This window comes from Macaca fascicularis, chromosome 4, assembly GCF_037993035.2.
Source record: "Macaca fascicularis isolate 582-1 chromosome 4, T2T-MFA8v1.1".
Classification (NCBI taxonomy): Eukaryota; Metazoa; Chordata; class Mammalia; order Primates; family Cercopithecidae; genus Macaca; species Macaca fascicularis.
The window spans coordinates 138,224,801-138,249,756 of NC_088378.1; the positions used below are offsets into that span (position 1 = coordinate 138,224,801).

General features: G+C 48.6%; 2 protein-coding genes across 24 annotated transcripts in view; both read right to left on the reverse strand.

Moving 5' to 3' along the window:
- Positions 1-11,370: 11,370 nt before the first annotated feature.
- ZBTB9 (zinc finger and BTB domain containing 9) lies at positions 11,371-14,348 on the reverse strand. Of its 2 annotated transcripts, none has more exons than XM_005553287.3 (2): positions 14,149-14,348; positions 11,371-13,898 (listed from the first exon to the last, which is right to left on the reverse strand). In XM_005553287.3, the coding sequence occupies exon 2, from the start codon at positions 13,825-13,827 to the stop codon at positions 12,403-12,405; it is 1,425 nt and encodes a 474-aa protein (XP_005553344.1). In that variant the 5' UTR covers positions 13,828-13,898; positions 14,149-14,348; the 3' UTR covers positions 11,371-12,402. The 2 variants fall into 2 exon arrangements, with proteins under 2 accessions (XP_005553344.1, XP_005553343.1); XM_005553286.4 differs by having other exon boundaries at positions 14,081-14,348.
- Positions 14,349-15,238: 890 nt separating this feature from the next.
- The window catches only part of SYNGAP1 (synaptic Ras GTPase activating protein 1), a 33,472-nt gene continuing 23,754 nt past the window's right edge, over positions 15,239-24,956 (reverse strand). For 8 of the 22 annotated variants that reach the window (XM_065544149.1, XM_065544147.1, XM_065544156.2 and 5 more), the window contains 4 exons: positions 24,348-24,521; positions 22,166-22,377; positions 21,015-21,110; positions 15,239-17,165 (listed from right to left, as the gene is read on the reverse strand). In XM_065544149.1, the coding sequence (XP_065400221.1) occupies positions 17,021-17,165; positions 21,015-21,110; positions 22,166-22,377; positions 24,348-24,521 (627 nt within the window). In that variant the 3' untranslated portion in view covers positions 15,239-17,020. Of the gene's footprint in view, positions 17,168-17,873; positions 17,968-20,067; positions 20,148-21,014; positions 21,124-22,165; positions 22,378-24,347; positions 24,522-24,956 lie in introns of those variants that run through there. The other 14 variants (XM_074038366.1, XM_005553298.4, XM_074038369.1 and 11 more) reach the window with 10 other exon arrangements.

A 24,956-nucleotide genomic window follows, 5' to 3' on the forward strand; every position in this document is an offset into this window, starting at 1 on the left:
ACTCCACCCTGGGCGACATAGCGAGACTCCGTCTCAAAAAAAAAAAAAAAAAAAAAAGAAGAGACACAAGAGAGCTTGCTTCTCTCTGCTCTCTGTCTTGTGAAAATATGAGAAGATAGCCATCTACATCTTGGGCTTTCCAATCTCCAGAACTGTGAAAAATACGTGTTTGTTGTTTAAGCTACCAGTCTGTGTTAATTTGTTGTAGCAGACTGAACTAAAACAGTTTTTGTTAGAAATAGCAGTTGAATATCCTGACTTGTCCTACCATACAGCAGTTCATTGACAGAGTGGTGGCAAAGAGATGTTAAGATTTTCTTGAGCTCAGGGCTGAGATAGAAAATTTTCTGAACATGCCTTCAAACACATGTAATAGTTAAACTTTCTGTGTCAACTTGGATAGGCTATGGTGTCCAGTTCTTTGTTCAAACACTAGTCTACATATTGCTCTAAGGGTATCTTGTAGATATAATTAACACTTATAATCAACTGACTTTAAGTAAAGTAGATTACCCTTGATGATATGGGTAGGACTCATCCAATTAGTCAAAAGCCTTAAGAGCAAAGACTGAGGTTTCCTGGAAAAGAAAGTATTCTGCCTCAAGACTGTAACATTGAAATTCTGCCTGAGTTTCCATCCTGCTGACCTGCCCTACAAATTTCAGACTTGTCAGCCCCCACAATTGTGTGAGCTAATTCCTTAAAATAAATCTTTTTTAAAAACTTTTATTTTAAGTTTAGGGGTACATGGGCAGGTTTGTTATATAGGTAAACTGTGTGTCACCAGGGGTTTGGTATACAGATGATTTACTCACCCAGGTAATAAACATAGTACCTGATAGGTATTTTTTCTGATCTCCTTCCTCCCACCCTCCACATTCAAGTAGGCCTCATTGTCTATTGCTCCCCTCTTGGTGTATGTGTTCTCATTGTTTAGCTACCACTTACAAGTGAGAACATGGCCTTGATGAATTTAATCTAAAATTACAAGGTAAAAAGGTGCTTATTGTGAAACTTATACTACAGTAAATTTATTAAAGTTGTTTGAATCAGGTTAAGCTACTTTATATATTTCCTATCATCAAAAGCTAAAACAAGAACCAAAATCTCCATTCCCATACAAAATTTGCAGCAGATATATTTTCTGAGCTCAAACCACAGTTCTAGCAGGTTTTTTGGTCCTCAGTGCAAGCGCAAAGGAAATTTCTATATTTCAGGCCGGGCTTGGGGGCTCACGCCTATAATCCTAGCACTTTGGGAGGCCCAGGCAGGCAGATCACTTGATCCCAGGAGTTTGAGACAAGCCTGGCCAGGGTTTCTGTAGAAACCCTGTCTCTACAAAAAATACAAAACTTAGCTGTGGGTGGTGGCACATACCTACAGTCCTAGCTACTTGGGAGGCTGAGACAAGAGGATCGCTTGAACCCAGGTGGTCGAGCTGCAGTGAGCCGAGATCACACCACTGCACTCCAGCCTGGATGACAAAGTGAGACCCTGTTTCCAAAAAAAAAAAAATTCTATATTTCATTTAACTGTGCAATTGAGGAGCTTCTACCTAACCCTCATTTGGAGGTGATTAACCTACAATGTAATGATATGCTAAAAGGCAAGGATCAAGAAAAGTATATGTATTAGCCTGTTTTCTTTTTTTTTTTTTTTTTTTTTTTTTGAGACGGAGTCTCGCTCTGTCGCCCAGGCTGGAGTGCAGTGGCGCGATCTAGGCTCACTGCAAGCTCCGCCTCCCGGGTTCACGCCATTCTCCTGCCTCAGCCTCCTAAGTAGCTGGGACTACAGGCACCCGCCACCTCGCCCGGCTAGTTTTTTGTATTTTTTAGTAGAGACGGGGTTTCAGTGTGTTAGCCAGGATGGGCTCGATCTCCTGACCTCGTGATCCACCCGTCTCGGCCTCCCAAAGTGCTGGGATTACAGGCTTGAGCCACCACGCCCGGCCCTAGCCTGTTTTCATGATGCTGATAAAGACATACCTGAGACTGAGAAGAAAAAAATGTTTAATTGGACTTACAGTTCCACATGGCTGAGGCCTCAGAATCATGGTGGGAGGTGAAAGGCATTTCTTACATGGCGGAGGCAAGAGAAAACGAGGAAGACACAAAAGCGGAAACCCCTGATAAACCCATCAGATCTTGTGAAACTGATTCACTATCACAAGAATAGGACAGGAAAGACCAGCCCCCATGATTCAATTACCTCTCCCTAGGTCCCTCCCACAACATGTGGGAATTCTGGGAAATACAATTCGAGTTGAGATTTGAATGGGGACACAGCCAAACCATACCATTCCACCCTTGGCCCCCACTTGGTTCATGTCTTTGTATTTCAAAACCAATTATGCCTTTCCAACAGTCTCCCAAAGTCTTAACTCATTTCAGCATTAACCCATAAGTCCACAGTTCAAAGTCTCATCTGAGACAAGGCAAGTTCCTTCCACCTATGAGCCTGTAAAATCAAAAGTAAGCTAGTTACTTCCTAGATACAGTTGGGGTACAGATACTAGGTAAATACAGTCATTCCAAATGGAAGAAATTGGCCAAAATAAAGGGGTTACGGGGCCCATGCAAGTCCAAAATCCAGCAGGACAGTCAAATTTTAAAGCTCCAAAATGATCTCCTTTGACTCCAGGTCTCACATCCAAGTCATGCTGATGCATAAAGTGGGTTCCCATGGTCTTGGGCAGCTCTGCCCCTGTGGGTTTTCATGGTACAGCCTCCCTCCCGCTGCTTTCATAGGCTAGAGTTGAGTGTCTGTGGCTTCTCCAGGCAAATGGTGCACGCTGTCAGTGAATCTACCATTCTAGGGTCTGGAGGACAGTGCCCTCTTCTCACAACTCCACTAGGCAGTGCCCCAGTAGGAACTTCGTGGCGGTCTCTGACCCCACATTTCCTTTCTGCACTACCCTAGCAGAGGTTCTCCATGAGGGCCCTGACCCTGCGGAAAACTTCTGCCTGATCATCCAGGCCTTTCCACACATCTTCTGAAATTTAGGTCAAGGTTCCCAAACCTCAATTCTTGACTTCTGTGTACCTGTAGGCTCAACACCACATGGAAGCTGCCAAGGCTTGGGGCTTCACAGCCCAAGCATACATTGGCCCCTTTCAGCCATGGCTGGAGTTGCTGGGACACAGGACACCCAGTCCCTAGGCTGCACACAGCATGGGGATCTTGAGCCCAGCCTACGAACCACTTTTTCCTTCTGAGCCTCCAGGACTGTGATGGGAGGGGCTGCTGTGAAGGTGTCTGACATGGCCTGGAGATAGTTTCCCCACAGTCTTGGGGATTAACATTAGGCTCCTTGCTACTTATGCAAATTTCTGCAGCAGGCTTGAATTTCTTCTGAGAAAATGGGTTTTTCTTTTCTATCACATTGTCAGGCTGCAAATTTTCCAAACTTTTATGCTCTGCTTCCCTTATAGAACTGAATGCCTTTATCAGTATCCAAGTCACCTCTTGAATGTTTTGCTCCTTTGAAATTTCTTGTGCCAGACACCCTAAATCATCTCTCTCAAGTTCCAAGTTCCACAAATCTCTGGGGCAGGGGCAAAATGCCACCAGTGTCTTTGCTAAAACATAGCAAGAATAACTTTTGCTCCAGTTCCCAACAAGTTCCTCATCTCCATCTGAGACCAACTCAGCCTGGATCTTATTGTCCATATTGCTATCAGCATTTTGGGCAAAGCCATTCAACAAGTCTCTAGGAAGTTTCAAACTTTCCCACATTTTCCTGTCTTCATCTGAGCCCTCCAAACTGTTCCAACCTCTGCCTGTTATCCAGTTCCAAAGTCACTTCCACATTTTCGGGTATCTTTTCAGCAGCGTCTCACTCTACTGTTACCAATTTACTGTATTAGTCTGTTTTCATGCTGCTGATAAAAACATATCCCAGACTGAGAAGAAAAAAAGGTTTAATTGGACTTACAGTTCCACATGGCTGGGGAGGTCTCAGAATCACAGCAGGTGAAAGGCACTTCTTACATGGCAGTGGCAAGAGAAAATGAGGAAGAAGCAAAAGCAGAAACCCCTGATAAACCCATCAGATCTCGTGAGACTTATTCACTATCATGAGAATAGCACAGGAAAGACTGGCCCCCATGATTCAATTACTTCCCCCTAGATCCCTACCACAACACAGGGGAATTCTGGGAGATACAATTCAAGTTGAGATTTGAATGGGGACACAGCCAAACCATATAAGAATATAATAGAATTATAAAAAGCCTTCCAAGTAATGAATATACCCAATCAAAACCAGATGGTCTTGGATTGATATCAGTATTTGGCAATACCTACCTTTGTAAAGACATTTTCAAAGATGAAATATGTAAAATCTCATTGTAGATCAGCATTAACAGATGAATATTTAGGGCCAGACGCAGTCTCTCATGCCTGAAATCCCACCACTTTGGGAGGCCCAGGTGGGTCAGGAGTTCAAGACCAGCCTGGTCAACATGGCGAAACCCCATCTCTACTATAAATACAAAACTTAGCCAGGCATGGTGGCATGCACCGATAGTCTCAGCTACTCAGGAGGTTGAGGCGGGAGAATCGCTTGAACCTGGGAGGCAGAGGTTGCCGTGAGCTGAGATCATGCCACTGCACTCCAGCCTGGATGACAGAGTAAAACTGTGTCTCAAAAAAAAAAAAAAAAAAAAAAAGATAAACATTTGCAGTTGACTTTGATGAGGAGGAACACTAAATTTGAACCCCAATTAATCAGCAAATCTATATTACAAAAAAATTGCATTCAATTATTACTTTTTTTATGTTGTCAAAGCATACTCACCCTTCTCACCATGTGATGTCCTGCATCCCCTTGGGACTCTGCAGAGTCCCCATCAGCAAGAAGGCTCTCACCAGATGCACCCTCTTGACCCTGGACTTCCAGCCTCCAAAAATGTAAGAAATAAATATTGTTTCTTTATAAAACAAATTTGTCAATGACAATTCATGGAAATTTGTTTTATTTTTAAAGTACTTATATAATATCCTTGATTTTGTTTCTTGGCATGCAAAGCCTAAAATGTTTACTATTTGATCCTTCATAGAGTAAGTTTGCCAACCCCCGATCTAGAAGAACACCTGATAAATACATCTTGGATAGCTTATAGTGATTTCTACAAAACTCTTTTTTTTTTTTTTTTTTTTTTGAGATGGAGTCTCACTCTGTCACCCAGGCTGGAGCACAGTAGTGCATGGCTCACTGCAACCCACGCCTCCCCAGTTCAAGTGATTCTCCTGCCTCAGCCTCCCGAGTAGCTGGGATTACAGGCACCCACCACCATGCCCAGCTAATTTTTGTATTTTTAGTAGAGACGGGGTTTCACCATGTTGGACAGGCTGGTCTTGAACTCCTGACCTCAAGTTGTCTACCCATTTTGACCTCCCAAAGTGCTAGGATTACAGTCATAAGCCACTATGCCTGGCCTATACAAAACTCTTGATCCACTCTGAAGTTCTTTTATTCCTGTCTTCCACTCATTAAATTACCTCTAATTCAATTCCTCAAGCCAAAACTTTACAGATCTTTTTTTTTTTTTTTAACTTTCCCACAATCTCTATATTAATTCATCGGAATATCCTGTCAGCTCTGCCTCCAAATACAGTAGCTTTAATTCATCTACTTCTCTGCCTATCTGCTGCCTTGACCCATCTCTTGTTTGCACTACTAAAATGGTCTGATTGGTCTCCCCACTTTCACCCTTGCCCCCTAATGAGCCAATATTCACTCTAGCTAGAAGGAGTCTCTCTAAAATGTTAAAAGATTATTACTCCCCTACTTAAAACTTTTTATTGCCTTCCCATTGCACTTCCAAAGCCAAATTCTTTATCATGATGTCAAAGGCTCTATATGACCCAGCAGCATCCTACCTCTTCAACCACATCTTTTCCCTCTTTCCCTGTAGCTCTAGGTCCACTGGTCTCCTTGTTAAGCAAACCATTCTTTTTGTCTTTCTTGGCTTGTGCATCTGTTAAACACTTTAGTAAACCAGCTTCTCCCTTTTCTTTGCATGTCTGGGCCTTTATTTCCCCTTTGAATATTAGATTAATGTATATAGTATGCCCTCCTTTTCTGTTACTCTCCTCCTTATCTAGTTTATTTCATTTACAGCACTGCAGTGTAAGCTTATGAGAACAGGCACTGCCCGGGCATAGTGGCTTACATTTATAATCCCAGTACTTTGGGAGGCCAAGGCAGGCAGATCGCCTGAGTAGCCCAGGAGTTTGAGACCAGCCTGGGGAGCATGGCTGGACCCCACCTCAATTAAAAAATAATAAATATGGCCGAGTGTGGTGGCTCATGCCTGTAATCCCAGCACTTTGGAAGGCTGAGGCAGGTGGATCACTTGAGGTCAGGAGTTTGAGTCCAGCCTGGCCAAAATGGTGAATCCCTGTCCTACTAAAAATACAAAAATTAGCCGGGCGCGGTGGCTCAAGCCTGTAATCCCAGCACTTTGGGAGGCCGAGACGGGTGGATCACGAGGTCAGGAGATCGAGACCATCCTGGCTAACACGGTGAAACCCCGTCTCTACTAAAAAAATACAAAAAACTAGCCGGGCGAGGTGGCGGGCGCCTGTAGTCCCAGCTACTCGGGAGGCTGAGGCAGGAGAATGGCGTAAACCCGGGAGGCAGAGCTTGCAGTGAGCCGAGATCCGGCCACTGCACTCCAGCCTGGGCGATAGAGCGAGACTCCGTCTCAAAAAAAAAAAAAAAAAAAAAAAGAAAATACAAAAATTAGCTGGGCATGGTGGCACATGCCTGTAATCCCAGCTACTCAGGAGGCTGAGGCAGGAGAATTGCTTGAACCTGGGAGGCGGAGGTTGCAGTGAGCCTCGATGGCGCCATTGCACTCCAGCCTGGGCAACAAAGCGAGACTCTGTCTCAAATAATAATAATAATAAATTAATAAATAAAAAGAACAGGGACTGATCATTGTGCCTAGAGCAGTGCCCACACATGAGTAACACTAGATAGTTGGCATGTATGTTTTTTCTCAACTTTTATTTTTTATTTTAATGGCTGCTCCATAGACAGAGCAGGGCTATTCCATAGGCAGAACAGCCTAAACTTTCATTTTAGATAGAGGGGGTACATATGCAGGTTTGTTACATGGGTATATGGCACTCAGATACTGAGTGGAGTACCCAATAGATAGGCTTTCGACTCACACCCCCTTCCAAATGCAATTACTTATTGAATAAAGGAAATTGAAAAATATGGGGAATCAAGAGCTATCAGAGCACATAGCAGAGGTCCTACCCTGGTCCCATGGTCAAGATTTCTAGATGAAGTGAGGTTTAAACCAGTATCTGAAGAGCAGGAATTATTCCACTGACGGGAAACTATACTAGGTAGAGAGATGAGCATGAGAAGCAGGAAAAGCCAAAGCCTGGGACCAGTAACTGGGACCAGATCACTCGGACCTCATGAAAGAGCAAGAGGAAGCCAATGAAAGGTTTAAGCTGGAGAGTGGTGAAACATTAATTTTTGCTTTAGAAAGATTACTCTGGTCCTAGTGCATAGGGTGAAATACAGAGGGAAGCAAGACAGGAGACAAAGAACCAGTTAGGAGGTTGTAGTGGCAGAAGTGGGTAAGGAGTGCATCAATGTGAAATATTTAGGAGATAGCTTTGGTAGGACAGGTATGGGAGGTGAGAGAGCTGCTGGCAAGGAACCCTCCCAGGTTTAAACCTTGGGCATTTGGGTTGATGATGGAACCATTACCAAATCTGGAAACAACAGAGGAGAGCTGGCTAGAGGTGGGGTGGAGTACTTTAGACATGTTGAGCTTGAGATGTCTATGGCATATGGCTGGTTTAAACGTCTTGTCTCTTAAAGACATCATCCAGAGTTCAAGCCCCTATGATGCCTTCTGCTCTTTTCTTCAGTGTCTGGTATACAGCAGGCATTCATTGTTGAAAAAAGAAAGGAAAGAAGGAAGAAATCCAAGTGGGTTTGGGGCCCAGTAAAACTAGAGGTATAAAATTAAAGGTTGGCTGAGTGTAGTGGCTCATGCCTGTAATCCCAGCACTTTGGAAGGACGAGGCAGACAGATCACCTGAGGGCAGGAGTTCGAGACCGGCCTGGCCAACATGGTGAAACTCCGTCTTTACTAAAAATACAAAAATTAGCCAGGCGTGGTGGCAGGCACCTATAATCCCAGCTATTCGGGAGGCTGAGGCAGGAGAATCGCTTGAATCTAGGAGGTGGAAGTTACAGTGAGGTGAGATGGCACCATTGCACACCAGCATGGGCAACAGGGCAAGACTCTGTCTCAAATAATAATAATGATAATAATAAAATTTAAAGAAATACATTAAATTAAAGGTCATCACTATTTAAATGGTTCAACTCGGAAGAGTGGATAAAGTCACCCAGGAATTTCAACATGAGTTCTGCATAGGGGAAAAAAAAAATCACCCCAAGAGTGTGTAAATTTAGAAGAGGGCATAAAGGACCCTGAAGAACTGTAGCATTTATGAGATAGGTAATGATAATGATAATATGTAATCCTTACTAAATACTATGTGCCTCATTTCTAATTTTGTTGAAAATATTTTACCCCTTCACTAGAAATGTTTCCATTTCATCTAGAAATCTCCCAATTATTAGGTCAGGCTAGGACCTCTGCTATGTGCTCTGATAGCTCTTATTTCCCCCATCTTGCAATTTTCTTTATTATGAACGTGATCCCTCCCTGGGAGAACTGATCGCAGTAAAGGTGTGGGGAACTGATGACTACTGGTCTCACTCATAATAACAGCTAACACTTACTGAGTGATTACTGTGTGCAAGGCACTGTTCTAAGTATTTTACATGTATTAATTCTCACTACCCTATGAGCACGGTTAAACGTAATGAGGAACTTCAGAGACAGAGAGGGTAAAGATAAAGGAGAGAGGTGATAATTAAAAGAGCAAAGGCTCTGGGAATGGGGCTATCCTTTGACAACAGATTGGACATCTCCTCCACTGCATCTTCTGAAGAACAGAGGCAGAGAGGTAACAAGTTTATTTGTGTAAACCAAAATCTTTAATTTCTGCACTTGTTTTCTGTATAATACCTACAAACAAAAACAAAACTCTAACAAGCTATTGTAATTGGTTTGATACCAGTAAGGACAAAGTGTCATGGGTATTAAGGAGAGTCAGGAAACAATTCTGCCTTACATCCAGCAGGCAGAGGTGGAAGTTGGGCAACTTCAGCACCCATTAAGTAGCAAGTATACCTGAGGCTTTGGGATCCCAAAATGTGTAACATATGGAGATTGTCCAGTGTGTCTCTGTTGCTGTGGCCTGGCCAGAACCCATTCTCCACTTTTCTGTCCTAGGACTTCAATTGCCTTTGAGGATTTCATGCCCACTTTGTTGCCATCTTGAGGGACTATATCATCAAGGTGCTCTGGCTAGAGGGTGGTCATGAGGCTTAAGTTCTTTCCCTGGGAAATTTTATCTTGAGATGAGTGACACAAGAAACAAGAATGGGTCATCATCCCAAACCGTATGCCTTGGAGTTCCTGCTCCATGGATCCCCGACGCTGACCCAGGTCTTATCCTTCTGATGGCTGGTCCTTTGGCCCTTCTTTCAATTCCAGGAGCCACCCCACATCCTGCCATAAATTCCTCTTCTGATGAGGTTAGCCAGAACCAGCTTCCAGTGCTTGCAACCAAAGGATCCTGGCCAATGGATATAGCCACCCATAGAATATGTGTCAAGAATAGCTGATGGATGGGACTGTAGCAGATCCAAGATAGGTTGACCCCTCCTCATCCCCTTTCCCAATATGTTCACAGTCCTTATCATGGGGATGGGATTATGGCGTGGCTCTTTTGAGACGCTGACAAATCCCAGCTAGAATTTACCTTCTTAGCCACAGTCACATTTTTCAGACCCTTCTGAGCGCCATACCTCGTAACTTTCAGAAACAAACTTTGGGGAAGGCTATCACCCCTGGCCCTATACTTCTCACTTCAACTCCTCTGTTTACCATCTCCATGTCAGTTCAGCCACCCACACCCATGACCATACTGTGGCACATGGAAGTTGTGTTTGTGAAACCTCTGCTGACCGAGAAAAGGTCTTTACTTAGCTTTCTTTGTGGCATTCAAGCGGTTTGTACTGCCCACTATCATCAACTTATCCTATCACATTGTAATAGCTTGTCTATCTTTGGTAATACCTGTGAACCCTTTGAGGGCAGTGTATTAATCAGGGTCTAGCATAGTGCTTTGTACTGAATGTTTGTAGAACAACCATCCAAACATACAGAATACAGGAAGTTGGGGAATATTATAAAGATCATGTGAACCAGCCAGGTGCAGTGGCTCAGGCCTGTAATCCCAGCACTTTGGGCAGCTAAGGCAGAAGTATCACTTGAGCTCAGGAGTTCAAGACCAGCCTGGGCAACATGGTGAGACTTTGTCTCTAAAATAATAATAGACTGGGTGCAGTGGCTCAGGCCTGTAATCGCAGCACTTTGGGAGGCCCAGGTGGGCAGATCACCTGAGGTCTGGAGTTCAAGACCAGCCTGGCTAACATGGTGAAACCCTGTCTCTCCTAAAAATACAAAATTAGCCAGGTGTGGTGGCACACACCTGTAGTCCCAGCTACTTGGGAGGCTTAGGCAGGAGAATCGCTTGAACCCAGGAGGCAGAGGTTGCAGTGAGCCAAGATCATATCACTGTACTCCAGCCTAGGCGACAGAGCAAAACTCCATCTCAAAAAGTAAATAAACAAATAATAATAAAAAGATAATATGTGCCAACCTCTTCTAAAAAGGAAAACAAAACCAGTTAGGTGGTCCACACCACCCTACCAAAAAAAGTGCTAGTTTAGATTTTAAAAGGTAAGGCAGAACAGGCGCAATAGCTCATGCCTGTAATCCCAGCACTTTGGGAGGCTGAGGCGGGCAGATCATGAGGTCAGGAGATCGAGACCATCCTGGCTAACCCGGTGAAACCCCATCTCTACTAAAAATACAAAAAAATTAGCCAGGCGTGGTGGCGGGTGCCTGTAACCCCAGCTACTCAGGAGGCTGAGGCAGGACAATCGCTTGGACACGGGAGGCAGAGGTTGCAGTGAGCCCGCGATTGTGCCACTGCACTCCAGCCTGGGGGACAGAGTGAGACTCTGCCTCAAAAAAAAAAAAAAAAAAAAAAAAGTAAGGCAACCTACTCAAGGTTATCAGGTAACAGGTTAGGGCCTAAGTCCAGAAGAGTGTTCTTGGCACCAGTGTGAAACCATCCCATTCCTTCCCCATCAACATAACCTAGCCACCTAAGGAACACATCCAAGGCTCTGCAGCTCCGTTCTCACTCTCTCCCCCACACAAATTACTCAATCCAGTCCACTATCAGTTTAGGTTTCAGGGCACAGTTTATTCAAAAATTTTAAGTAACTGCAAGTCCCACACCCAATTCCAATATCTATCCCCTCCGTATCTCCACAGAGGGGCTGTCTATCATATGTGGGTGGGATGGGAAAGGAAGAGGTATGGTCCTATTATGCAAGTTACTCGCCAGCCTTCAGCTTGTGCTGTCCCAAACCTGAGTCCCTCTGACCAAGGCAACTTGTTCAGAGAGCAGTGGTGCCACCCTGAGAGCACTTTAGGACAGTGCCATCTCCTGAGATCACTAGTCACATTCCAGTCATTGTGACCAATATATGAGTTACCAGTGGTGGTCAAAGGTAGACCAGAGGCACAGGCTGTTGAGGGAATACCCTCTATTAAAGAAGGTTCTAAGAATGAAACATGGAATGCTCAACTTGTTAAAGTGCTCAACTACAACATTAAAAAAGTGTTGGAAAGGTGTCTACTGGTGAGAAAGCAAGGTACAATCTGAGGGGCTCCTGGAAAGATACAATTTTAAAAGTACACAAAAGGAATTCTGCTTAAATCATTCCAGCAATGAGAGAGAAAAAAGTTTAGAGCTTAGCCTCTGAATTACTCAAGCTCTAAATCAAATGTATCCGTAGGTGGAGACCAACTCCTTTAATTCCTCATGGAGACGGAATAAAACATTTACCACTGTCTTTTGCTCTAATTCTTCTCTCACTAAATAATTGAAAATCTGGTTTCCTTAATGGACATCACCACTACAAAAATGTCCACCATGGGCAAGTGATCAACTTAAGTATGAATGGCCTATAAACTGCTTTCCTGCAGGGTTGGCTAGCCAAAACCTGGAGTGGGATGAGAAATTTGAGTTTCCACATCTGCCAGGCTGAGAGGCCCATATCTTAAAACAAGAGGTCCATAATGTATCAATGTATCTATTCTCTTGGCATGATTACAAGATCCATGACTGGTGTGCCATGGTAGTGAGGGAAAAGTACCCATCAGCAGCAGTGGTTATTTCATTCTAGAAGCTAGTATATAGCCTCAGCAGTCACTTGTAAGTCCAGTGGGCAGTGGCCCAGCCCTGGCCCTTGCACAGGTCCCGGTGGCGGAGAAAACAGGCATGGACTCGGAAACGACGGCCACAGTGGGGACAGGCATGCAGGGCTCCAGCATGGGTCTTCATGTGCTCTGTCAGATGGTGCTTCAGCTTGAAGCGCTTGTTGCAGATGCCACAGCCAAAAGGCCGAAGGCTGAAGGTCAGCATGATGTGCCGGTCACGCTTTGGCTTCACTGCAAACCGCTTCCCACACAGGCAACCAAAGCGTTTTCCATCTGCAGGGGGTGTCCCCCCTAGCTTCACAGGCCCATGAACAGCCTGGCCTGCTCCCCCAGGTCCTCCTCCCCCTGACAGGATTTCATTCCCATGAAGATCCACTGGTTTCCAGGATGGACCCCCTCCCCCAGATGTTGGCCCTGCCCCTGAAGGCAACAAGAACCCTAGCTCCCCATTCCCTTCAGTGTCCCCTCCAGAAAACACTTTGGTTTCCTCCTTTGCTCCTCCAGGCTGAGTTCCACTTCCTGATATCTCCTCCTTAGGCTCGAAGGGTTCCTGCTTAATGTAGAAGATTTTAGGGGGCAGCGCAGTAGGAGGGGCAGGAAGCTCAACTGGTGCACTCTCACCCTCTGGAAGCTTTCGGGGAGTAGCAGTCACGGGCAGTGGGTGGGGTCCATGAGGACGGGGAAAAACCCCTGATACTCTCTGGGGCTGAGGAGTCTGAGAGAGTGTGGCTGACCCCTGGTCCTCATCATCATCTTCTTCCTCCTCCTCCTCTTCTTCTTCTACCTGAATTTGCAGCACTTCTCCCAGTTCACTTCCCTCCCCTCCCACAGGGCTCTCAGTGGAAGCAGGGCTTTCAGTGGAAGCAGAGGACTGTACTGGAGTCTGGAAAGGCGAAGAGCGAATGCACCAGCCTCCTGTAGAGGATGTAGTGGAAAGAAGGGCATGGTAGGAGTTTGCTCCACGGGCTGAAATTCCACCACCTGAAGTTTCTAATTCTCTAAGAATCTCTGAGCACTGATCTACTACTTGCCACATTTGAAGGCCACTGGCCACAAGGAGATGAGCAGGAAGGGCATCCAGTGGTAGGCGGAGACGCCCTGAATAAATGAGCTGGAGCAGCCCTTCGAAGGCATCGGCTTCAATGACACTCGGCAGAGTGAGACGAGGTGCATCCCCCAGAAGCAGCTTGTCATGGAAGTAAGGAGAGGCAGCAGCCAACACTGCTTTATGAGCCCTAAGTTCCCGGCCCTGCACCAGGAGGGACACATCACAGAACTTTCCCTCTAGCCTGTGGCGGTTCAGAGATTCCAGTAGCGATGAGCTATGCTGCGGGAACTCGATCTGGATTGTCCGTGGGGCTGGGTTGCAGGTCGGGGAGGCGGGTACGGGCGGCAAAGGCGTTGGGGTTTCCATGGCCTCCTCGAAGGTGAGAAGAATTGGGAAGAGGAGAGGGGCCTGGGGGTAGACTCTACGCGGGATGAAGGCTGCAAAGGAAAAAGATGGAGGTCACAGAAGCCCTGGATAAAGGGAGCCACATCTCTTCAAACAACTCCCTCCCCCCACGAGCAATAACTGGAAACTTTTAAGTCAGTGGCGGTTTCTGCAAATCAGTCCAGCACACCAAGAAAGAAAAACAAACAAACCACCACCACCACCAAACACCAACCGGGGTTGTAACTTCCAGCCCCCGTGGAAGATGCGAAGGAGGTCCTTCAGCCACGAGCCTGTCTTCACCTGCCCAGAACAGCTCCTGCCCCGCCGCTCCGTTCCGCCTCACAGTGCCCACAGAGGTCTGCTCCCGGGAAACCGCGGTCACCCGGACACCGGGAGTCCCGGCCCGGCTGTCCTTCCCGCCGACACGCCCCCGCCGTTACACACGCGGCGCTGCCCTCGCAGCTACAGTGCCGCTACAGCTCCGTCCCAGGCCGGAAGCCGCCGCCTCCCCGCCGGACGCCGTCGCAAAGTGCGGCGGGCGGAGCTAGAGGCGTAGCCAATCGAGGAAGGGCAGCCTACAAGCCTCGTGTTGACTGGCTACCGCAGACGAGGAGGGCGGTGCTAGTAGGAGGGCGCTGGCTCAGGGTGCCAGCGTATCGGGCGTCTGGGGTAGCTGCCGAAGTCCTCGCCGCTACAGAGGACCGAGAGCCAGGTCCCAGGAGAGAACAGACCGGTCGGAGGGGGCGGGCCGTCAGCCGCCCCGGAAAGCTGCGTTTCCCGGTGATTAAGTGTAGCACCCGCCCCCGGTAGGTCCTGAGAGGGGCAAGATTAGTTGGGCACTTACCATGTGGGCCTGGCACTTGCCCACATCACCTTGTGTCCTCCCACCGGCCCTGCGAGGATGGGGGTTGCGGTCCTCAGTTTCCAGGCGGGGGAAACGGGCTGGAAGCGTCACTCAGTTAATAGTAGTGGACCTGGGACTGGATCTCAGATTTGCTAAGGAACTAGGCAGGTTCTTTCCTCTGTTCTGCACAGGAGCATTTTAACCAGCAATTAAAGAAACCTTACTTCTAGGTGATTTTTAAAAGAGATAAATGTGGATATATACATGAATTCTTTTATCAGATAACGCCGCTGTTCCTGGCCTCAGACTAAGTGACACAGTGGTGAGGGGAGGGAGAGACTGGAGAAGTTTGGCCAGTGCAAAACTCCTGCTCTAAAATATAAAAACTCTCATTGGGAGGGGAGAGTGACATTTTATGAGGAGAGTGTGGCATCAGGTGGGGATGTACGGTTTTCCTCTCAGGCTGTCAGCTTCCTTTCAGAAAGCAGATCTTACCACCGTACAGGTCTGTCTGGAGAGCCCTGCCTAAGAAAGTCGGCACAGCGATAAAAGAACAATCTCCGTTTATTAAACATGTTTTTTTCTGTTTCACCACACACTCCAGAAAAAAAGGAAATGGGGCTGGGAGTGGAGAAAAGGGGACAGCGAGGGGGGGATAGATGAGGCTGGGAGTGGGGTGGGGAGGGAGAACGAGAAAACAAAATAAAACAGGTAGGAAGAGCATCTCCCTACCCTTAAGGTAGTGGGTGGGGAGGGAAGCAGAGGGGCGGGGGGGGAGGGGGCCAGGAAGCTCTGTACAGAAGGGTTGCCCCCAGCCCACACACACACACCCCGGATATGTACAGTACAAACCCCAGATAATTACAACAGCCAAAGAAGAGAGAAGGAAGGTTGGGGAGGGTCCAGGGCTAGGGCCTGAGGTGGGGAAAGGGCACAGGGATAAAATTTCACATATTTACAACTTTTATATAAGTATAAATTTGGCCCCGGCTGGGTGTATGTGTGGGGGGATGGGACTGAAGGGAAACTGTCCATACAAAAGAAAGAGTAGAGTCTAGGAGAGTCTCAATACCAAACGCAAAAGGATGAAGGGAGCAAGGCTGGGTAGGGGACAGCAGTCAGGGAAGAGGGGGTGCCAAGGAGGGGCTTCTCCCCTCCCATGGCCTACCCACCCCAAACCCCATCCATCCTACCTCCCCTATCCCGCCAGAGAACTATGTACAGAGAAACACCGAAAAATTGTGGAGCTGGCGGGAGGGAGGGAGGTGGAAGGAGATTGGGAGGGGGAGGATGAGAGGGAAGCCCAGCCCCGTCCTACCTCCCCCAGGGGACAGAGTCATGGAAGGGGGTCCCCCAACACCCCTCCTCCAACACAGGTCCCCCCACCCCGGGGGAGAGAGACATGGCTTTTCCTAGAGTAAGTTCCCCCCTCCCCCTGGGAGTAGAGACCAAGAAGAGAGAAGGGAGCGGCAGGGGGGGGCTGTGTGTCAGAGTAGGACAGATCAACTAGCCTGTCCTCCCAACATACACACCCTCCTAAACCCTGACCCCTCACCCTAACCTCAATTCCACCCCACCCAACACACTGGGGGAGGGGGGGGCATAAGCCCCCTCACCCCGCTCTGGGACCAGCCGAGAGCAGATCAGGTGTGGGGAGAAGGGGAGACAACTCCCATTCCCCCCTTGCCGCCCCCTCCCTGCCCCGGTGGCCCCCTCCACCCCATCTGGGTTCTGGGTGGGGAGGGAGTAAATTTAAGAGGGGTAGGAGGAGAAGGAGTTTGTGCGTGCTGAGCCCCCCCAGACGCTCCTGAGAAATCAAGGGGTAATAGGGCCCCCTCACCTGGGGTCCCCTCCCCATAACAAGGGGGGCAGGGGAGGCCAAAATGGGGCGGTGGAGGGAGTTAGATTGTCAGCTCTGGTTACTGCTAAAAAAATCACCCTGAAGTTGAAAGTTTGGAGGTGCCACACCCCCAGGGTGGGGGTGAGGGTCTGTCCCCCAGTGCTCAGGGGAACGATGAGGCAGAGGATGGGGATAGCACCCCGGAGTGAAGGGGTCTGTGTGGGGTAGGCGGTGTCCTGGGGCAAGGGTCCCTGGGGGTCAAAGAGAGGGCAGCACCCCAATGGGAAGGAAAAGGGGGCGGCTGAGGGTCCCCGCTCTCCCTCCTGGAAATGGTGCAGTGGGGGGGGGTGGGCAATCAGTGTGCCTCCCAGGGAGGCATTCGGGGAGGCAATCCCGCTGTTCCTCGGTGATGTCCAGTCCTGGTGGTTGGTGCTGTTACAGGGTGGGGTGCACAGGAAAGGAAGAGAAGGTCTGTGATGCTGGGTGGGCTAGTGGTCTGCGGTGTTTCGGAACTCGCCGTTCTCCGTAATCTGCAGCCGGGGTGGGGGTGGTGGGGCTGGGGGGGCCAGGCCGTTCCACGGTGGGGCCAGCGTCACACGCGGGTTTGTTGGACCCAAGGGGGGAAGCTGCCTCTCCTGCAAGACACCAAAAAGGAGAGCGCGGACTTATTGAGACGCTTCAAGGGGGCCTGGATGCCAGTCCCCTAGCAGTGGCCTCCCCTATAGCCAGCCCACACCACAAGCCATGGACCACCTCCTCCTCCCAGGACAGTCCCCACCATCCTCCTATTTTGTTTCTCACCTGCAGTAGAAGTTAACGTCCTCTGGGATCAGAGAGAAGAGAATCTCACCCCTAGACTCCTAACAGGGGCCTTCAAGCCTTTAACCCAGAGTGTCACACCAGGAAACCAGATCAAAGCAGGAAGTTCCCACCGCACCCCCAACCTAACCCTTCTCTGGCTTCACCTATGTATATTCCTGCCCATTCCACCCTCCTCCTCTTGAAACCCCCTCCCACCCATCCCCAATCCTAGGTGGGGAACTTCATGTTGAGGAATAAGGGGAGGCAGTACAGCAAAACCTCATTAATCCAAACCCCTGTGGATTTGGAATTTCTTCGTAATTTGAACAAAAACTGAGCTTGAGTTTTCCTTTATCTGTGAAGAAAAGGTGTACTAAGCAAATTAGTGGTGGAAATATGTCTGTAGGAGGGGATATTTAACCCATACCAGAAAACAGACTTTTGAATCATATCTATTCATTAATGCATGCTCCCTGAGGAGTGGAAAAAGCCTTGTTCATCGAGTTCTACTTACTGTATATATTTTGAAGACATGCATTTCATTAAATAGACACTGTCATTCAGTTTTGTCACTTATTCACAGTGGCCATCTTCTCAAATATAACATTCCAAATTAGAGAGAGGTTTAACTGTACTGGGGGGAGAGGAAGGGGATTCAGGGAAGTGATACGGGAAGGGAAAAATCTTATGGGAGGGCTGCCCCTCTCTCTCACAATTATGGCAGAAATGACTAGGAGCTTCTGCAGACACAGCATGCCCCAATCTCTGCATCCCTGGGAAGCAGAAGCCGGCTTTATTCTTTTCCACCCCCATCTTCTTTTCAGTCCTTCTCCCTGGGCTCCCAATTAGAGGGTGAGGGGTACCAGACCCAACTCCTACCCCTGGTCCTACTCTCATCACCTCCTATAGCTGCTGGACCAACTCCTGGTTCCTGCCCTTAGTTCTGTTCCTCTGCTGGGAGAAAAGAAAGCCATCTGAATTTCCCTACACTTCTGGTTGGGAAATTCACTTCCTTCTCTCTTCTTTGGCTGTTGTAATTATCTGGGGTTTGTACTGTACATATCTGGGTGTGTGTGTCGGGGGGGGGGCTGGGGGCAACACTTGGCTTTTTAAAATTCAGGCTCAGAACTAATTTTTAATTAATGGCTGAGTTGCAGAGGGACCAATACCTACCACAAGTGGTTTAGAACAAATATCCAAATTATTACTTGGGCTACATGGCATTTAGGCTTGGCAATATAGCTATGTCTGACCTTAAGATACAAAACCTTCCAAGTAAAAGCTTCTATGTAAGCTCTCCCTTCCATCCTAGGATTAAGGAGCTAACCTCTCAGGTCGCCCAAACCCCAGCCTTGGGTATGAGATACCCAGCAAAACTGCCTTCTTAGCTTGCTGGGTATCTCACACATTTTCTGCAAGTCAGTGAGAGGAAATCACTTATGGTAGGGTATCCTGAGTATGGCGGGAGAGCAGGAAAGGAACCCCCATATTCTATTCCCTGTTTGTCTGCTGGTGACAGCACATAAGCATGCCCCGGACACCCCCATAGACCCAAATTTAGAAAGTGGATAAATTACGGTGCCATTATCCATTTTACAAAAGAATTCACTGCAGGAGTCCTTTAAATGGCAAAGTCCCCTGGTGCCTTTTAGCATCTGTTTATAGATCACCAGCTACTTTGACAGAGAGGCTGGGCAGACAGAGTTAAAATTACAGTGTAAGGAGCCACTGCCCACTACAGCTCAATCCCAAAGAAAATCGCATCTCAGAAATAATGTCTGTAGCTGACAGGTTCTCATTTACTGGCTTTTTAGGTAGGGTTATGTGTCCGGCAAGGCCACTCAATGGCAGGAGAGGGGGAGTGAGTGGCATCAGCAACCTGGGGATGTGAGCTCTGAGAGTACGTTCTTTACCATGCTGTTCCTGGCACCTCTGCCTGGGAATCAACATGCCTACTGAGCCCACGATCTGATCTAGGAGGATGTCTCTCCCCATTTCTAAACTCCCAGGCCACATGGTCAAGTCCATGTCCTAACATCTGCCTGAGGTTCCTTTCTTGCTCCTTCTTGTTCCACCCACCGTGCCTAATGTCAGGACATCTCAATAGCATTTTTTCCAGGGTATCCCAAGTCTCCCTGAGTTAATTACCCACTCCTAATTCCCACCCAACGGGGGCCAATATGAGCTCCAGATGCCTTTTGCCTCACAGATGTGAGGAGGAGGAAGAGAGAGAATCAGGTGAGGAGTGGAAAGGAGGGTAGAGAACCAATGTTAGGGAAGGAAGAGGAAAACCCAACCTACCTGCTGCAGTCAGCACAGCCCCTATAGCCAAGGTCCTCCAACCCATCATCGCCTCCACCCCATTAACAAACCCCCCCAGCCCCTAAGGACACTCTGGTGAAATGGGGGGTGACAGACATACACTGGAGAGGTAGAGGAAGAGGAGGGCTTAGAGTCAGGAGGAGGCTGGGAGGGGGTGGGTTTTGCAGGGAAGTGGATGTGACCTGTGAATGTGCTGGGCCCATCTAGGGCCCAACTCTTGGTGTTGCTAAGGTATTGTTGGACAGTTCTGGGAAGCAGCAGCAAATGCTGTCTTTGGGTGGTGTCTTGGGAGATGGGTCTGTACAGGAGGTGTCGGAGGGCTGGAGTCTGTGGAGGTTCTCTGGGTGTGGAGGGCAGCAGTGAGAGGGGAGAGGCTCCGGAGGTGTTGGAGGGAGTGGGCTTCATGACCAACCTGCAGTGGTCCGGAGTCACCTCCCCCTGTGTCCTCCGCCCGTGGCCAAAGCGGAACCAGGAGAATTACCTGATGAGGAGCTGCAGTGGGAGAGAGTGGGGTCATGGGGTCAGGAGCCTTGGTGGGGGCATGGCAGGCAGGGGGAGCCTAGCAGTCAGAGCAGAGGAAAGAGGAGTATGGGTAGGAAAATGAGCAGAATTTTGGGAAAGCAAGGGGTAAGGGTGCAGAAGGGAGGTCCTAGAAGCTGGCTTTTGAGAAGAGAGGCTGGGCAGCAGGCAGCTGGGAAGGTATGAGGGCCAGAGTGGGAGGGAGGCCAGAGGGAGGCCAAAGGGAGCCTGGACTTAAATTCTGAGGGAAAAGGGAGGTTACAGGATGGAAGGCCTTCAAGATCTGAAGAGTCAGGAAGAGGAAGCTATGCAGGAGCTGCCAAGGAGACAGGAAAATTGGGGAGCCAAGAGAACAGAGGTGATGGGGTCCCCAAGTTTTCAGGGTACCGGCCAGGGCCTAGGGAAACTACAGATCATACTGCCCTGTGCTGTATTCCAGAAAATAGCAGCTTCTAGCCCTCTGGCCCAAGAGCTCAGAGGAAGCTGAACAACATGCGTTGAACAGGAGTGGGCAAAGAAGGGGCAGGGGTTCACGGAACTAGGTGGGGTCTAGGGGCAGAAAGACCAAGGTTCTGGTAGAGAAGGTCCCGAGATGCAGACAGGAGTGGGAAGACTGGATGGGAAGGCACAGGAGTTGGGCTGACGCTGCTAGGAGTGACAAAGGCACAGACGATGGGATGAAGATGGGGTCACTAGGGGGCTGCCAGGAGCAGCCAGTGGACAAACTGCAGACTATGAGAGACAGATGGTGATGGGGCTCGGTGGCTGGTGTAGTGAGTGCACGAAAGACAGTGGGATGGATGGGGATGGGACACGGAGAAGATAAATGACATTGTAATTTCCACCTGAGCGTCGAGCAGCCTCTTCTTGGGTTCTGGCAGCGGCTCAGCCATGGCGGGGTGGTCCCGGCGCAGCTCCTCCTCCACCAGCATCAGCCTGAAGGGACGGGCTTCAGTGGGGTTAGTGGCGGGCACAGGCTCAGAGCCTGCCCATGGAACCCCACAGCTCTCTGGAAAAGCCTCAGGCATCCTTATCCCTTAGAATCAGAGTCCCTCCATTGCCATGACACAAGACTCCCTGTTACTCAGGATCATGCTCTCCACCTTCCTCCCAGGAACCCTTACACCTCCCTGCTAAGGCAGCTTTCTGTGCCTCAAAGACTTCTACCATCCAGACACCTCCAGGCCTCCATCTTCCCAATCAGGACAGTAGTGCCCCTTCCCCAGACCTTCCATGGCTGAGGACCTGGCTTCTGCATCCCCCATGTCACCTCACTGTGAAGATCCTCAAAGTGATTTCTCATAAAGGATATCAATTAGAGCAGTGGTTTTAAAAAAATATTTCAAGAAGTCCTTTTCTTCTAATTAAATCTTACATAAAATACATTTAGAATGGATCAAAATAGAGGTGGCTCTGGTTGGAGTGGGGCCCAGGGGCACCCCCCTCCCCGCAACCCCACCACTCTGAAGGTAATTGACCTCTTTGCTGAGGATACCCTCTTTGGAGCCCAGGGCTTGCTGGAGCAGCTGAAAACATACACAGGCTAAAAGACCCTTTCTACAGAACACCTTTCCAAGGCTAGAGAGGGAGGGTCTGCCCAGGAAAGGCAGTGGCTACTCTGGCTAGGGAGCCCTGCTTAGGTTTGGGGTGAACATCACAGGTTAAGTTGAGAATAACCAGTGGGGAGTCCTGGCCTAGGGTGAATGCAAATGCAGTGATGGTTGGACAGGAACAGGTACATTTTCCAAGGGCTTCTGAAGCTACTCTATCAGAAGAGAGGTCAGGGTTTAGTAAAGGGATATTTAATGCACTAAGCAGGTTGCAGTTTCTCTCCATCTGGTGATAGTGGGTGGGTGGCTTCCCGGGGAGGAGAGTGGTGGGCTCTCCTGGTGGGCTCCTGAGTTTGGGATGGGAGTCAGTAGTCGCTCGCCCACTTGGTTTCTTCAGCCTCAAGCTCTCCCTCACAACCCCCTCCCCAGGCCGCCCCTCACCTGCCAATGATGCTCTTGATCTGCGAATCTTTCTCTGCCTGCTGCTGCCTTAGCCTCTTCTCACTCTGCTCCAGTCGGGCCTGATACTGCATCAGGATTTTGCTGGTCTGTTCTTCCTGGGACAGCAGCCTCCGCTCATACTCTTCTAGCTTCCGGTTGGACATGTGCAGCCGCTCTTTCAGTGAGTGAATCTCCTCCTCGTACTCCTTCACCTGCCCGCCGGGCACACGACCCCGCACTGTGAGGGGCGCCCCACCCCAAGCCCACCACCCAGCCTCCATCCCTGTCTGCCGAGCACAGCCACTGCATGGTAAGGGACATCCAGCTGCCTTCCCCAACCCCTTCCCTGCCTGTGGATCATATCCACACACCTGCTTTTGAGAAGAACCTGCCATGGTGCTGAGGCTCCCTCAAAATAGAGCAAGGTCACAGACTCCCACACCCTGAGGTCTATGTATGGCACTTCATGAAGACCCACACAGAAACCTAGACTCACAAGCACACCTTGAGTAACTGTGCTCAGAAATTAAAAATAGGGTGACTCTTCAGCCCTAAGCCAGGCCCCAGAACACATGCTGGAGACACAGGAAGAAAAGGCAATTGATGGGGGAAAGGCAGGTGTTGTCCTCCATGTGACCCTCTCCTTGGCTCTGTCAAGGAGCCAAGGATAGGGGGTCTACAAGTGAATTCTAGACTGAGAATCTAGGAATTCCAGAGCTGGAAGAGTTCAGAAGAGTCATTTTATCTGCCCTATTGGCTCTAGAGTTTACAGCTGTGCTGTCTAATGTAAGAGCCACCAGCCCACATGTAGTTATTTAAAATTTAGGCCAGGCACGGTGGCTCAACACTTGGAATCCCAGCACTTTGGGAGGCTGAAGCATGTAGATTACTTGAGCTCACAAGTTCTAGACCAGCCTGGGCAACATGGCAAAACCCCGTCTCTACAAAAAAAAGAAAAAAAAAGAAAGAAAAGAAAAAAAAGAAAAACCAGCCGGGCATGGTAGCACGACCCTGTAGTCCTAGCTACTCAGGGGGCTGAGGTGGGAGGATGCCTTGAGCCCAGGAGGCAGAGGTTGCAGCAAGCCACATCTGCACCACTGCACTCCAGCCTGGGTGACAGAGCAAAACCCTGTCTAAGAAAAATTACAAAATTAAAATTAAATAGAGCTAAAAATTCAGTTCCTGAATCACAACTAGCCACATGTGAACAGTACAGATTACAGAACATTTCATCACTGCAGAAAGTTGTATTGGATAGTGCTAGTCTACAGCCTTTCTCAACAAGGTTTCCTCATCTGAAGCACAGAACAGAAAAAAAATGATTCAAAAGACTATTTCCTCATTCTCTGAAGAGGATACAGACATGTATCACCAACCCTTCTACATGCAGAGGAGAGATGTGAATTAACTTCCTACGGTGGCTGCGTTTGGGCTAATATTAGGGCTTAATTCTCATTAAATTTGCTGGTCAAGCCCATTTGAGTCAGTCCCCACATTTCCTATGCTCAAAAACCACTTCCCCATGTTAGGGTCATATGTTGTTTATATATGACCTAATCCTGCAGCCACCCTCTTCCTCAGGCCCTAGGAGCAACAGCTTCCTCAAGTAACTTTCTGCTAAGTTATCTGTGTGTGCCCCAGAGCTCTTGGTGCCCCTTGCCCTCAGCCTCCACCAAGTGAGGGTCCGGATGGCCTTTTCACACATGACCAATACATACTACTTTACCACATGCATCCTCTGCCCACTGAGTAACTTATGCCCATGGGACAGTGACTGGGTAGGCCAGACATCACTTGTAATATAACTGCATCCCCCTCCATCCCCACCCAATTTATTAGCTCCTACTGCCAGTAAAGTAACATTTCCTTTCCTAAGCAGTCACAGGAGCCAGGGCTTATGTTCCTCCTGGGGAAGAATATGGAGGTAAGCCTAAAATAGATGATCCCCAGATAGTCTACGATATATATAACCTACAAAATAGAGTTGAAAGTGACTTTTTAACAACTGTGTGTATCTGGTCTCCCCAGATGGACTGAAGGCTTCTCAAGAGGTAATCACGTCTTTGCCTTTTCTTTCTACCATAACTACCTGACCCTGGAGGTTTCCCTTGGAAGTGACTAGAGATCTCCCCTGTGGGTAAAAGGAAACATTGGGGCTTGGAGCTGGTAGAGCCCACCGTACCCTATCCAGCCGGCTCTCATCCATCGATTTTGAGTACTCCTTGAGCTTGTACTCTTCCCGCTCGATGTGGGCACTCTCGATGTCAGCCGACAGGTGAGGCATATTGGAGACCCAGGCCACTGTCCGCTCAGAGGCTGGCATTGTGGGGTTCAATGTGGACGGTGTCTGAGAATGCTGGGACAAGGCACAGTGAGGGCGAACAGAGAAAGGAAAGGTAGGAAAAAGCAGGGTACATTTAGAGGGCAACAGCACAGCCAAAGGAGATGACAGTCCCAGTCCTATTGCCCTGCTGTAGCCTTTATCACCTCTGAATGCCAGAGATGTGAGTTGAATGCCAGAGAATTTCTCCTGTTACTGTTCTGATTCAGGATCTGATTTTTATGCCTCCAAGCCCCCAACTGGCCCTATTCCAGTCACCCCCACGCTACTTATGGATTAATCCCCTCTGGAATGAGAGTGCTAAGAGGGTTCAGTGCCATATCCTTAGTGCCTGGCATAGCACATGGCACATAGCAGGCCCTCTATACACATTTAATGGCCAAAAGGAGGCAAGAAGATTGTAACTTCAGGCCACAGACTCTGTTCCAACCCCACCCCTCCAATCTCCTT

Coding starts and splice junctions, on each gene's coding strand:
- ZBTB9 (XM_005553287.3), bottom strand. CDS start 13,827: ATGGAAACCCCAACGCCTTTGCCGCCCGTACCCGCCTCCCCGACCTGC.